Source organism: Eretmochelys imbricata, chromosome 2 (assembly GCF_965152235.1).
Source record: "Eretmochelys imbricata isolate rEreImb1 chromosome 2, rEreImb1.hap1, whole genome shotgun sequence".
NCBI lineage: Eukaryota > Metazoa > Chordata > Testudines > Cheloniidae > Eretmochelys > Eretmochelys imbricata.
Genome location: NC_135573.1, coordinates 39,109,473 through 39,125,280, shown reverse-complemented (window position 1 = coordinate 39,125,280; position 15,808 = coordinate 39,109,473). Strand labels below are relative to the sequence as shown.

At 42.0% G+C, this 15,808-nt stretch overlaps 1 protein-coding gene across 11 annotated transcripts in view; it reads left to right on the top strand.

Annotated features, from left to right (window-relative positions):
* The window catches only part of VPS13B (vacuolar protein sorting 13 homolog B), a 931,639-nt gene that overhangs the window by 910,126 nt on the left and 5,705 nt on the right, over positions 1-15,808 (top strand). For 9 of the 11 annotated variants that reach the window (XM_077809935.1, XM_077809942.1, XM_077809940.1 and 6 more), the window contains 3 exons: positions 4,893-5,069; positions 8,052-8,154; positions 8,828-9,077. In XM_077809935.1, coding sequence (XP_077666061.1) covers positions 4,893-5,069; positions 8,052-8,154; positions 8,828-9,077 — 530 coding nt within the window. Of the gene's footprint in view, positions 1-4,892; positions 5,070-8,051; positions 8,155-8,827; positions 9,124-15,808 lie in introns of all 11 variants that reach the window. The other 2 variants (XM_077809943.1, XM_077809941.1) reach the window with 2 other exon arrangements.

Here is a 15,808-nt window from a genome sequence, read left to right as displayed (position 1 = left end):
TCTAAAGATAGGGATTTCTAGGTCCTTTGTAGAAATAATTTCTATGATTGCATAGATTAATGGAAATGAAAAAAACATGGAAAAGACCTATAGGATCAGATGGTCAAAGCAGCATAATTTGTGTTCCGGTCACCCCAAATGTGCAAACAGTTTGGGTAATTGCATATGCAAATGGACAGTTTTAGTCATATGAGTGCACAATTATCTGATTTACGTATGTATTTGTGGTAATTGCATAGAAAAAAATGAGTGCACATTTACACACCTAAGTTGCTTGACAATCTAGCCCATTATGGCCCCAATTCAGCAAAGCACTTAAGCACGTGCTTAAGTGCTTTGCTGAATCAGGGCCAAAATCATGTACTCTGTCTCCTTCTCAGTGCAAGTTGTTCCCCACAGTGCATTCTTAAGTGCTTCGTTCTGTCTAGTTTTAAATGACTCAAGCACTGTCAGGGTGTTGTTTGATTTGATTGTTATCTCTGGCTCGCTATTTTCTTATTTTCTAGTTACGAGGAGACTGCTGGGTGTTTTCTGTCATATTTTTGATATCAAAGGAGTTGAGGCATTTTTTCTGTTATAGATCTAAATATAAAAGTATATAAAAGTGTAGATTGTGGTATTTAGATTATAAACTCCTCAATGCAGGGGGCCATGTCATCTTTTGCATCTTGTATAGCATTAATCACACTATCATGCCTTAAATAAAAACTAATAATTATGTGAGAGAGAATATTGATGCTATGGGATCAGTTTCAAAAATGTTGGCTCTGGTGAAAGACACCACATTGAATCAGCTCCTTTTTATGAAATGGAACATTTTTGAGTAATTGAACAGCTGTCTAACCCTAGCGAAACAGACGTTTCAGAAAAACTGAAGGAGGACTGTACGCTCCACTCACACTCTACTTCATGCTAGCAAGCTATTTTGTTTAGTAGTATTAGTAGAATGTAGCATGAACAAACTAGTAATTTTGTAGTTAGACAACGTAAAGCCTGGCTTTTGGAAGCTGTGATTTCCATTACAGACAACCCAGATCTGAAGAAGAGCTCTGTGTAAGCTCAAAAGCTCGTCTCTTTCACAAAAAGAAGTTCATCTAATAAACGGTGTTACCTCACCCACCTTGTCTCTCTAAACTTTATTATTCACTGTAATAGCGGTTGTATTACAGTTGCATCCATTGGGATCAGGGCTCCATTATGCTTGGCTTTGTACATACAAGATAGTAAGAGACAGTACCTGTCCTGAAGATCTTGCAATCTAAGCCCCTAATCCAGCAAATATTTATGCACATGCTTAACCGTATTCACAAGTGGGCATGTTCATTTCAGTAGTACTACCCAGTGCTTAAAAGTAAAAAGCACATGTTGTTTGCAGTAAGGCAACCACTTTCTGACAATATTTTCAGAAACTAGAACACTTGTCACACAACTGACAAAAGTATTCTGTGTGCTTATGTCTCTACTGCCAGCTTTTCACTCAACAGCAACACCTCCATTGTTTTCATAGTGGAGGATTTTTTCCTGTCACATATTGGTCTAAATGAATGTATCTTGAATGAAACACAGAACAAGTGGCATTAACATTCACTGTGAGCAAAAGAACAGCTTACATAAATTCTAAAAGCCATTTGACTTTTCTCTTCACTCCAAACACTGTTCATCACTCTGAGCATTTGTTCCACTGGAGTATTCTGTTTGTTCCTGGCAAGGAACTTCAACTTGCCCTGAACACACATTTTGTAGTTATAAAAATACCACTTTTTTTTAGTCAGCAGGGATACAGTATAAAAGCAGAGTAATCAGGTTGATGGTTGGCAGATGTCCTAGTGGTTGTGCAATTTTTTTTTTGGTGTGGTGAAGAAGGGAAATGGGTTTTGCTTTTATTATATTGGGAGGACAGGGGAGTGAGCCTGGCAGTGAAGGGCCTGTGAAAGAGAAGAACAGGAGGCAGTTGGAGTGAACAGACAATAAATTGGAGAGTGGAGGTATGTCCAAGGAACAAACTACAGAGGGCATAGTTCTGATGACCTCGCCATTGTCCAGGAGCTGTAAAAGTAACCCTCACTGAGCCTCATTCTCTGCTTCCCCCATGGTCCTGCTGGTAACAAATCTGTGCTCCTGGGCTGGTTCCACCCTGGGAGCTGCTTCTTCTGCCAACCACATATGAGTGGGGAGGAATAGAGCCACATAGGGCCAGCTGCCCTCAGAGGATAGTCTTCCCTGCACAGTTCCAGGTACTAGGAGATTTGGAGAGACCTAGCCAGGCTTCACGTCTGCATCTCTATCCATGTTGCTGATTCTGGCTTCTGCTTGGGGCAAGTCTCTGCTCCTGGGCTTGCTCTGCCCTGGGAACTTTTTCCTCTCTTGAGCCCACATGATTGAGGGAGGATGGGAACTGCATGGGTCCAGCTTGCCCCATGGCAAGGAAATCTTTCCCAAAAAGGAAATCTCCCCTGCATTTCTCTGGGGAAGCTTGATGAGACCCAACCACAGGTACCAAAAGGTCAGTTAGATGTGAGTACTGTTGTTTATTATATGGATTGTGGTAGAACTTACAGCATGCTAGACAGTTCCAGAATATTAACGACACCACTCCAGAGACTGCACAATCTTTACAGTCATGTAACTGCAAATGGTGCGGAGAGAGAGGACGCGTGCAATTGGTTAGTTTTTTTAAGTGTCTGCCTTGCCTGTTGGCAATTTCTTGAAGGCATCATGGTGGAATTGTGTCTTGAGAAGGGTTTTGAAGGAGGAGAGAGGAGTGGCTTAAAAGACAAGCTAAGAGGAAAATTGCATCTGTAAGTGTCAGCATGGAAGAAAGTGTGGAAGTACTAAATAACTGGTTAATTAAGCTATGTATTGTCCTGGGCACGATATAAATAATAATCTTATGCATCATAGTCACAGCTGTTTCCATTCTGCTGTCTTGTCCTTTGGGCCTGATTCCATCTGAGAAGTGTGTTCAGCACACCACAGGTTCTTTGGAGTAAGCTCTTATTCATTATTACCTTATAACATTGCTCAAGTGTATTATAGTAAGTAATTTACTAGTGTAAGGATTTAGGTGGATTACATTTAATAAGGCAATAACTTCTGTTCTGAGAGTGCAGTTGCAGTGTATGACCTCTGTAGGTTGGGTGAAAGAGGTCAAGGAGTCACATAATACTGGAACTTAGTACAACACAAAGTATTATTTTGTTTCTTCAGATGTGTTAACAGTTGTACAAGAGCAAAGAATGGATGAACAGCTCCAGTTTATGTAATGGGGTGTTGTTGTATTTTGAAGTCAACAAGCATGAGCAGCTGTTAACGATTAATGAAATGGAACTGAATTGAAAATTACATCTCTTTCACAGAATATAGTTAAGGAAGCTTCATAGCCTGGCATTATAATACAAAGTTAAAAATGTGACTGAAATGAAAGATATGATGAATATTCACAGTGGTGGGCAGGTCTTTTACAAACAAGGAAGCAGCAATACAAACATGCTTTTCTGGGAAATGATATACGCATAAAAGGTGGAAGAAGTGTGTTAACTGGAGGAAGGTTTACGGTGCTTTCATATTACATGCAATATTTTAGAGGACAAGAATGGGGGAAAAGTAAACGTTCTTTTTCCCCAATCTCATTTGTTGTTTGGAAAATACACCAGTTCTCATCATTCAAAATCAGCAGCTCCTTCATTAATCCAGTGGCCATTTCTTAAGATCATTTTAAAACCAGTTAGGGGCTAACTAGTATATGTCAGTCTGGTAAACATGCACCCCTGGTGTAACTCCATTGAAATCAGTGGAATTATTCCTGGGTGCATTTGCCCCCACGTGCATGCTTAGTGCCAGATACAAAGTGAGATCTTCAGAGTTTTCCGTGCTCTGGGAGAAATGCATGGCTATAAAGGTAACACTTCCTGGCAATTTCTTAGTCCTTAAGTGGCTGTTTTATCTTGATATTTGCAGCAGGAACTGCAAACTGAGAGTTAGCTGAGGGGTCTGCAAACTTGCACCCTGTAAATTGCTTTGCAGTGAGCAAAGGACTTTAGATCAGGCAGCCCATTCTCTAATTGATGTTATCTAACTAGCACCTTGTCATTTTGTCCAATCATTGTACTCTTAGTGATTTCCAAATAGCTTATCTATCAAAATTACAATAACTAGAGACATGTCTGTGGTAAGTGGCTTGAGTAAACTCAAGATCAAAGAAATGTACCACCTCACATACCTGTTTACATTTAGGAAGATTTAAGTTGGAGTCCTCTGTTGATACTAAAAGCTGGAGAGGTCATTGTGTCACTTGTAAAAGTTTGAACTATGCACATTAAAGTAAAATATGGTCGTTTTAACAAAAGAGTAACAAAAAGTCCAAAAGTCTAATTCTACTAATCTTAGTAGTATATCAAAAGTTGCATTAGCTTATGAACATTTCTGGCAATGGAAGAGAATATAAAAATGATCTATTGAATGCAAGCAGTTTTTATTCTCGGGAAGTCAATCTTAGGTTTACATGAAAATCTCATTTCCATAACTGCTAAAAGTCTTCCAAAACTAGTGGATATTTATCCCACTCCCAACATTTCCAGAAGCCACACATAGTGTGAACTACATTATATCAAGTCAGCAAGGGCATTTAATAAAAAGTAGTTGAAAGACAAAAAAATATTATGAAGTTAAGTGATTTGAAGGTTTAAAGAGTGAGACATGTGAAAGGGAAGTGGAGGTTTAGTCTAAACGAAGCGAAGATACTGTTTAGATCATTGGTAAATGTACGCTAAATAGCTGTAGAAGAGGGTGGAGTGCAATGTTCAATCCAAACAAAGCTCTCTTCCAATGTTAAGATTTTATCTTGTTCTGGGATTTTAATCTTCATTAATTATTGGCGACTCTTATTTTTTCAGGTGCAATTGCTGGTATTGTAGATCAGCCAATGCAGAATTTTCAGAAAATATCTGAGGCGCAAGCTTCAGCAGGCCACAAGGCCAAAGGTGTTATCTCTGGTGTAGGAAAAGGAATTATGGGAGTGTTTACTAAGCCAATTGGAGGAGCAGCTGAACTTGTCTCCCAGACAGGCTATGGTGAGTTTCAATGATTTTGAGACCTCAGTATTAACTTTAAAGAGTATTCTTAAGATCTGGTCATGAAATACAGCCTGCCGTGTCTGTTTATATGAATCAGTAGCTATTTTCCTTGCAAAAAGATTAAAAATACTACAGTTAAATTGTTATAAATGTCATCTTTCTCCCTTAAAAGTCATCCTGTCGTGCTCTCTTGCATTGAGATGACAGTCTTGTGCAGCACCAGAAACATAGAATGTACTATGAAGTAATTTTTGGAAGCCAGGGGAATTAGTTACAGAAACATATGTGCTGCAAAAGAGTTTTCAACAGTAAATGTAATGCAGCAATAATATATCCAATTAGAACATTATTTTGAGGGTGCTTGATCTGTTACAGAAAAGAAAGAGTTGTGTTTTCTTTAAATAAAGAATCTGTGAGGAAAAAGAAAGGATTATGTGGTAGGAATATCCCATTTAAATTGTAGTGCTTTCGGATAGGGAATTGAATTCTGGGTCTGAATATGCTGGTAACCCCAGCTTTATGATATAGGGATGGGCATGCCAAGTAGATTAAGCACTAACAGTAGTTATGGCAAATCCTTTCAGATCTAGGTAAATGCACTTTGGGCCAGTAAAATATGTGAAAGAGTACCAGACATGATCTAAACTTGCTAATAGCATTTGCTTCTGGTGTCATGAATCCTCAACTCCAAGACTAAAGGGTTAAAAAAAGGGAACAAGATACACATTGATGACAAATCAGTCATTAAGTTAACTTCAACCAATTTTTAAATGGGTTTTTTTGAATCTTGGAGTGGTGCTTTTAATCTGAGAGCATTCTCCTCTTTTTCTTGATATATTGATTCATTAAGCCAGTGGTTCTCAAACTGTGGGTCGGGACCCCAAAGTGTGTCGTAAACCTTTTTTAATGGGGTCGCCAGGGCTGGCATTAGACTTGCTGGGGCTTGGGGCGGAAGCCGAAGCCTGAGCTTCCCCACCCAGGGCCCAAACCCAAGCCCCACCACCCAAGGCCAAAGCCTAAGGACTTGAGCCCTGGGTGGCAGGGCTCAGGTTACAGGCGTCCCATCTGGGGCTGAAGCCCTTGAGCTTCGGTCTCCCCACCAGGGGTGGTGGGGTGCAGGCTTTGGCTTTGCTGCCACCCCCCCACACACACACATGCACACACCCCGGCCAGGGCGGTGGGGCTCAGGTAGGCTCAGGCTAAGGTTCCCCCCATCCTGGGGTCGTGTAGTAATTTTTGTTGTCAGAAGAGGGTCGCAATGCAATGAAGTCTGAGAAACCCTGCACTAAGCCAAAGTTATTTGTGAGTGGAATATGAGGAGCTGCCTTAGCGTTGAAATTTTGAAAAATTATCTCCACACTTCCCTTTACACACAGAACACCCCCCGACCTAATCTGGGAGATAGTAAATAATTAAATGACAAGCAAACATGCTTGGTAATCTTTTTTATATCCTTTTGGTAAAAAGGCTTGTGAACAGCTCAGTCTCTTCTTCAATGGTTTTACAATACTGTGGGCCTGCTTTTTCTCTCTTACACTAGTTTGGCTCTGGAGTATTTCCTCTGAAATCTGCATTCCACAAGTGTAAAACTGATGTCAGTGAAATCAGAATCTGGCCCTAAATTGTGGGAACAATGTTCTTTTTGTTAACTGTAGAATCATTGTTTCTAGGTTTAAGCCCAGAGCACAATCATTATCAAACTACAAGAAATCCATAACCGCAGAGGGACAGTTTTCGCTGCAGATATTATATACAACACATCATGTTTTCCATGAACATATGACAGGAAGAGTTAGCCAGGGAAAGACATAAAAACTATATCAATAATAAATGGCAATGCGTGAGAGAGAAACACACAACAGTTAGAATAACTCTCAGCCACAACTGGATTGGAAGTTGGGTCTGTGCCTCTTGGGAGGGACCCTGGGGTGGGGGACCACACAGAAATAAACACATGTTCTCTCTCCATCTGTAAATGACATTTTCGCTTGCATAATGCTGAGAACTTGGGTAAGCCAATTGTTACAAGTGGGAAGCTTCTTTTAAGTATTAGCATCAACATGTGTGTAAAAAATTAAAGTATTTTTTCAAATACTGATGTTTTGTTTAAATTATTATCCATTTTATAAAAAGGAATATAAGTTACTGACAACCCTATGTAAAAATGCCTATTGCTTCACTGGAGTGCTTAATTTAACAAAATCATTTTCCTTTGTTTACTTATGAAGGGCTCAGCACTATACCTTGTTACACTGCTTCTCAACTCTTAACCTAGTTTCTGTCACTCTTGTTAAAGAATTTATTATATCAATGAAGTTTTTACAAACAAGTAATTCTTGATCTAATGACCATACCTCATTTATAAAAATTTACAAGCCATCAGAAAGCACACATGCTGTATCATCTTCTACGCTGGATAGTCTACTTGGAGACCTGTTTAACTACTTCTTGTAGTCTTCATTCTGTGCTGGCACTAAGAAGAACTTATAATAAACCAGATGCCCCAGGAGATCTCATAAATGTATATAGATCCATGTTTAACAGCTGGATTAAGTAACTTAACATTTAAATGCAGTACCTGGGCAAACTTTTCTTCTAATTTTTACCAATCATGGCACATATGTGGAAGTATTTTAATACTAAACAAGAAAGTTAACGGTGGTCTTGACTTTTTGTATGTAAATTGTAAATGATGTGTCTTATCCCATTTTGGAACGATGGATCTGGGGCATTATTTTTATCCTTATTGCTAGTATGTGACTGACTTTTAGTGCATTTGTTGTTGTTTCTTGCTAAGGGTTAAATGCACAGCTATTGCATTGTAATGTTAATGAATTATCTTTATTACAGCTTCCAAAGATGTGACATCAGTTTGTATCTGCACTATTTTATGAACCGCTCTAAACAGATGACATCATTGTAACATGTAACTGTTTTCCAGAAAACATCTAGTAAAAATCTTAAATTCTCTTACCACAGGTATTTTGCATGGAGCTGGACTTTCTCAGCTTCCCAAACAGCGCTATCATCCAAGTGATCAACATGTTGAGCAGACTCCAAACAGCCACGTCAAATATGTCTGGTAAAATTATTTAGACACTTGCTCATTTTTACATCCACATTGTTTATTAATAGGTTCTGGCTCTTGGTCAAGTTAACAGGCTTCTTCCCTAGGAAAGGCTGAGTTATAGCAGTTTATTTAGGAATGTTAAACACAAAGGTACTGCGTAGAAACCCAATCTGCAAATGATGGACTGCTGATCTGCTTCCAGCTTTACAACTGCAGAGCTAATCTTTATTTAATGACATTCAGTAAGTTTTTACTTATTTATCATTGCACTGAGCCCAAGAAAAATACTGCACATCTCCAGAAATAGCTGTCACTGAAGATAGGTTTACTTTCTGCAGTGGATTTGGATCCAGCTTCTCACGGTGATTTCTCTGTTGGGATGAGAAATTGGTTGACCTAGGTGAACGTAATTATGAATAGCCATAAAGTTATTACGTCAGTTTTGCAGCAAATCATTAAGGAGTTATGATAAACTTTACAGAATAAATGTGAAACCTTGTTATTTAAATCTTACACATGAGTATTGCAAGAAATGTGGTATTAGTTATTTTAACAAAAACAAACTCCTGCTTATCTTGTATTTTTAGGTGGCAGGCAGCTATAATCTTAAGTGAAAACCTGGAAGAACAAAAGCGAGTTACTACCTTACACATCCAATTTCTAATACTGACTTATTTTTAAACAGGAAAATGCTTCAATCTCTGGGAAGGCCAGAGGTCCACATGGCACTGGACGTGGTTATTGTGAGTGGATCAGGCCAAGAGCATGAAGGATGCTTGCTACTTACGTCAGAGGTGCTATTTGTGGTCAGTGTCAGTGAAGACACACAGCAGCAGGCATTCCCTGTGACTGAAATTGAGTGTGTAGAAGACCATCAACAAAAAACCTTGCTGAAGGTGCAGCTCAAACAACAAAGAGTGCCTTGTGATTTGGAGGTAAAGACATTCAGTGGTATCTTCATTTAAAGATAAAGTTGCACTGGTGAGTTTGTAGCAGTAGGAATCAGTTGGTGGCATGCTCCTCTCTGGGTCAGGAGGTCAGAGATTAAGGTCCCAAACCAGCCACTGGTATTTTTACTCTACTCAGTAGTAAAGGTGCTATCATTCCCTTCTGCCTTCTTCAGTCATTGTCCAGATTAAATTTCAACATCCACCACAGTGCTTTTCTGGATTAAACTTGGTAACTTGCCCACCATTAGCTCTCTGAATAAGAGGTTCTAATGTCTGAAGCTGTGTATGTGTATTTATTGCTCAGAACATTAGGGCTGCTCAATTTGCCTGCAAGTTTACATGGAAAATAATTAAACCAAATTCTATTAGATGCTTAACCTAGCAGTTCAGCAGTTAAATGCACATTGTTAGGCATGGTTTGTCTGTTAATCCTAACCCTAACCAGCCACTTTCACTTAAGAATATTTGAGCAGCATGGTTTTATTCAGTTGCTTTTATCCTTTTGTACTCAATTTTGCAACTCCCTTCTCTTTTTCCTGCAAATCATCACTTAAACTGAGCAAGTTCTCCCTGACCATCAAGTCTCATCATCCAATTCTTGAATGGAACTGTATGAGAGGCATTGTCAGAATCAAACATGGATATCAGTATTGTTATTTATATTGCGCCAACAAGTAATTCATAGGCCCATATAAAGACAAGCTCCCTGCCTCAAGGAGCTCACAATCCCAACAGAGTGTATATACAAAGAAAAGGGAAACTGAATATACTGAAAAAGCAGACAATAGTGAAGTTAAGCACCATGGGTGACAACCTGACCCAAATGAAGTCAATGGGAGTTTGGGGAGTGATTTCAGTTGGGCTGGGATTTCATTCTTGTTAGTTCCATGGTTTTTGTAAGACACTTTTTTACCTGATGAAGTGACAGTGGACCTGGTCAAAGTCTTGGGTAAGAAAGGCATAAAATGGATGAGCAGAGTGATTAAAGCTGTATGGCAGGCAAGAGAATCCCCAAAGGTTGGTGCAAGTCTATCTTGGTCCCAATACATAAGAAGGGCAGCATCCATGACTGTGGAAACTATAAAAGGATAAAGTTACTGTTGCATGGATTGAAAATACTGGAACACATCTTGGACGCCAGGATTAGACGAATGGTGGAATCCCACCTCAAACAAGAACAGTTTCGCTTTAAGAAAGGACGAGGAACCACAGATGCTGTGTTTATAATTCAGCAAAGAACAGAGAAGCAGCTAGACTACCAATAGGATAGCTTCTTGGCTTTTATAGACACATTAAAAAAGGTGTACGATAATGTGGACAGAAGGATGCTTACAATCGTGCTGAGGAAATATGGAGTGTCTGAGGATATAAAAACTATGGTGAATGCACTATATAGAGTACACTATGTACTCCACGTGAACGTATTTTGGAACAAGCCCCTTTGAAATGAAAGTTGGACTGCATCAGGGATTGGCCCTCAGTCTGCTGCTGTTTAGTATTGATTGACTACATCTGCAGGAAGATCCCAATGGGGAAAGGTGAGAAGCTGCTGTATGCAAATGACATAGCAATAAGAACAACAAGGAGTCCTGTGGCACCCTAGAGACTAACAGATTTATTTGGGCATAAGCTTTCATGGGTAAAAAACCCACTTCTTGATCTGAAGAAGTGGGTTTTTTACCCATGATAGCTTATGCCCAAATAAATCTGTAGTCTTTAAGGTGCCACCAGACTCCTCGCTGCTTTTGTGGATACAGACTAACATGGCTACCCCTCTGATACTTGGTACCATAGCAATAAGGGCATCCTTTAAAAGAAGACCTAAAGGAAATAGTGAAATCAGTGGTAGGATCAGCTAAGTAGGCTTGAGATGAAAATCACTGTGACTGAGGTCATATGGGTCAGTAGAGGTGCTGCAGGAAAACTGGATATAGAAATTAATGGAGTAAAATTCAACAGTATTGACCAGTTCCAGTACCTGGGTGGGTGGGTTACAGAAGACGGCAAGCTTGAATGTGAGGTACGGTCCAGAATGGGGAGTTCTGGAAGAGTGTGGAATAACTTCTCAGGTGTTGTGTATGACAAACGTATGCCACTGGGACTGAAAGCCCAACTGCATAGAACAGTGGTACAACCGGCAGTGCTATAGGAGGCAGAAGTATCCAGGATCGTCTCAAATGTGCTAGCCAAGCTTTTGGTCATATGAGAAAGAGGGTGTTTTCAAGATTGCAACATCAGAATTAAAACCAAACTTATGGTTTATAAAGCTGTTGTGATCCCCACCCTATTCTAAGGGGCTGAAATGTGGACTACATATAGGACAGGGGTGGACAAACTTTGGCCCGAGGGCTGCATCGGGTTTTGGAAATTGTATGGAGGGCTGGTTAGGGGAGGCTGTGCCTCCCCAAACAGCCAGGTGTGGCCCAGTCCCCATTCCCTATCCCCCCCCCCCGCTTCTCTCCCCCTGACGGCCCCCCCACAGGACTCCTGCCGCATCCAACCCCCCCTGCCCCATCCACCACCATTTCCTGTCCCCTGACCGCCCCCGGAACCCCCACCCCTGACTGCCCCCCGCCACCCCATCCAACCCCTCCTCTCATTCCTGACTCCCCCCGCCCCCGACCCCTGCCCCATCCAACCACCCCTTCTCCCTGACTGCCCCCGGAATCCCTACCCCCCGCTGCCCCATCCAACTCCCCCTCTCCTGACTGCCTGCCCCAGGACCCCTGCCCCCATTCAACGCCCCCCGTTCCCTGCCCTCTGACCGCCCCGCCCCCTATCCACAGCCCAGCCCCCTGACCGCCCTCTATCCAACCTCCCTGCCCCCTTACCGCATTACCTGGACTACTGGTGGCTGACGGTGCTACAGCCGTGCCGCCCAGCTGGAGCCAGCCACACCACCGTGCAGCACAAAGTAGCGGGTCAGGCCAGGCTCTGCAGCTGCGCTGCCCCAGGAGCTCGCAGCCCTGCCACCCAGAGCATTGTGCTTGTGGCACAGTGAGCTGAGGCTGCGGGGGAGGGGGAACAGCATGGGAGGGGCTGGGGGTTAGCCTCCTGGGCCAGGAGCTGGGCAGGAGGGTTCCGCGGGCTGGATGTGGCCTGCGGGCTGTAGTTTCTCCACTTCTGGTATAGGAGATATGGCACTGGAGAAGTATCATCAATGCCATATGCGTAAGATTCTTGGAATTAAATGAGCTGATAGATGCACTAACATCAGCGTCCTCTCGTAAGCCAATATCACGAGTATCGAGGTGATGATTATCATCAACTTCACTGGGCAGGGCATGTAGTTTGGCTGCCCAATTCTAGACTGCCAAAACAAGTTTTCTCTTCTCAACTCAGCCAAGGCAAACATGGTAGAGGAGGAAAGAAAACACGCTATAGAGGTGTCTTGAAGGCTAATATGAGAAAATGCAACATTGACATTAACTTGTAGGAATGTATATCCCAAAACTGACAACAATGGAGGAATTGCTTGAGGCATGGAACTCAGCACTTTGAGAACCAGATTCGACTACATGTAACAGAAAAACGGGAGCAACAGAAAGAGCACACCATGGTTCGAACCAATAACTCAGGTTCACCCACCCTGCTCGGAAATATGTGTCTACAATGTGGCAGAGTCTGTGGCTCATCAGCCATCTGTGGACCCATAGATAACTTGAAATGGATAATTCATGAAAGATATCATCCTTGACTTTGAGGGATCACTTATGAGGAGATCTTTAGTGCTCTATGTATATCTTCACTATGTCACAGCTTTTCAGTAGGCTGCTGTGACTCTGGACAGACTGGGGGGAGGATCACTTCCTGTGAAGCATGCGAAGAGGAATTCACCTTTGGTAAGAAAGATTCCAGAGTCCTTAGAACCACTTTGTCATCATGGCAGTGTGGTTTCTGTATGGATGGAGCTGCTACTATGAGACTCATCTAGCATGTATTATAGCAACTAAGAAGCAGGTGTAGACAGATAGGTAGGTAGAAAGAAAGGCATGACCATTGTAAATGGTTCAAAGGGGTGAGTGGTTAGGGGTCCTAGTACAAGTAGTTAGATTCCCCTTAGGAAACATTGGTCTACTGCAGGTTTAGACAATTTGACTCTCTGAGAACTCTTGAGACTTGAAGATTTTTGGCTAAAGAGCCCAAGGATCTTGCATGTAAGACACTACTTATGGCTGATGACAGATGTGCTCTGTTGTTGTGCTGTAGTCCCTTTCCATAATGTCTTGAAGAAAATCCAGAATAGCTGGAATTCCGGGGTCCTTGGGATATCTGTTTTTTTCTTGACACCATGAGGTAAACCATGACTAAATGGAGGAGTAGGCTGTTAGTGTTGAAGTCCATCTGGAGGCCAGTGTAGTCCTAATCACGTTGAAGGATAATCCAAGTGCAATGAATGCCTCCCTTCTGAGTTGTCAACTGTGTGTCTGTGGAGCCAGTCTGCCATCTAGTTTAGTTCTCCCTTTGCATATTGCTCTTATGGAAGCCAGATTTTCCCCAGGCTCATTCCATTATTTCCATCCCTTCTGAGAGTAGGATCAAGCTTTGAGCTCCCCACTGGTTGTTGATGTACTCCCCTGTGGTGGTGGTGGTTGTTGTCCAATTGGACTGGGATATGATCGCCCATGAGCGGGCTCTGGAACATTCATAGGGCTAACTTCACTGCTCTGACCTCCAAGAGGTTTCTATCTATGGAGTGCCACATTCCCTGCATTGTTCTTTGTCCGATGTGTGCTCCCCACCTCAGTAGGCTGGCATCTGTCTTGAGTACTTGAAGCTCTGTGGAGCAGACAGGAAGACCCATGTGGACATTTCTTGGAATTGTCCACCGTCTGAAGGACTCAGTACCTACTTTAGGACCAGCACTTGAGCTTGCATGTGTTCCAGTGACTATGAGACTCAGCTAGCAGGTATCATAGCAACTAAGATGCAAGTGCAGGCGGATAGGCAGGTAAAAAGAAAGCCATGTGACGGGTTCGATCACAGAAACCCCCTTGGGACTGTCACCTGATGTGCTGAGTCTACCTGTTGCCCATTTTCTCTGCCAATTTGGGCCTCCAGAATCCTGCCGTGTTGAGACAGACATACCAATCTGCTCCAACACAGACCCATGGTCTGAACCACACACCCCAAAGCTGCAGACTTAACTGAAAACAGCTTAAGAAGTGTTCCTGTCTCCAGCACCCAGACACCCAGCTCCCAATGGGATCCAAACCCCAAATGAATCCGTTTTACTCTGTATATACAGGACAAACTCATAAATAGTCCACCCTCTATAACACTGATAGAGAGATACGCACAGCTGTTCGCTCCCTCAGGAATTAATTACTTACTCTGGATTAATTTATAAGCAAAAGTGATTTTATTAAATATAAAAAGTAGGATTTCCGTAATTTCAAGTAATAACAGAGAGAACAAAGTAAATTGCCAAGCAAAATAAAACAAAAACACGCAAGTCTAAGCGTAATACAGCAGGAAACTGAATGCAGGTAAAAGTCACCCTCAGAGATGTTCCAATGAGCTTCTTTCACAGTCTGGGTGCCTTCCTAGTCTGAGTCAGGCAATCACTCACACCCCCATAATTACTGTCCTTTGTTCGGGTTTCTTTCAGGCATCTCTTTGGGGGTAGAGAGGCCATTTCTTAAGCCAGCTGACAACAAAATGGATAGGCTTCCAGGGCCTTTTATATTCTCTCTCTTGTGGGCGGAAACCCCTTTGTTCTTCTGTGCAAAGTCACAGCAACAAGATGGAGTTTGTAGCCACGTGGGCAAGTCACATACCTATGAATGATTCAGCTTTTTGCAGGCTGACGCCATTGTTTACATGTTAGTTTGAACGTTCCCAGAAAAGCTCAGATGTGGATTGACGTCTCCCAAAGTCCATTGTCAGTTAAGTGTTTCTTGATTGGACACTTACTGAGAATAGTCCTTTCTCAAGAAGCTGACCAAATGCTTCATTGAGGCTAGTTAGAATCAAACACATTGAGATACAAGTAAATACCCAATATTCATAACTTCAAATACAAAAATGATACACACACACAGACAGCAAAATCATAACCAGCAAACTACAACCTTTCCATAGACACCCCATTTGGCCTCCTCTGTACAAAACCTGGTGCAACATAGGACCCTGGTTGCAATAATGATCTATATGGTCACAGTTCATGTCAATAACGTCACAAGGCATGACCATTGTAAATGGTTCAAAGGAGTGAGTGGTTAGGGGTCCTAGTACAAGTAGTTTAGGAGACATTGGTCTGCTTCAGGTTTCGACAATTTGACTGCTCTGAGAACTAAGAAGCAACATAGTTGCTCACCTTCAGCAGAAACTTCTGGAGATATGTGGTATATTTCCTATACATGCAACCAGAAGGCCTAGAAGCTGGAGATACTTGTCTACAGACAGTCTTTAGTTTCAAATCAGTTTCCAAATGTTCTCAAACCTGTTCAGTGAAGGGTAGACTTGGCCTCAGATGTATCTATATCCACTCCCAAATGAGCTATATTTGTGGAAGGGGTCAGGGAGCTTTTCTTAAAGCAACTCCAGTCTCCAAGTTGTGGTGCTGTGAGCTGCTGTTTTAGTCAAGGCTCTGATCAAAATATTGTCCAAGAAGGGAAACAACTGAGTGTCTTGAGTGTGGCTATGACCACACCAGCATCTTGGGAAAGACTCTGAGAGCCGATGAAAAGTCACATGGCAATGTTTTGTGCTGG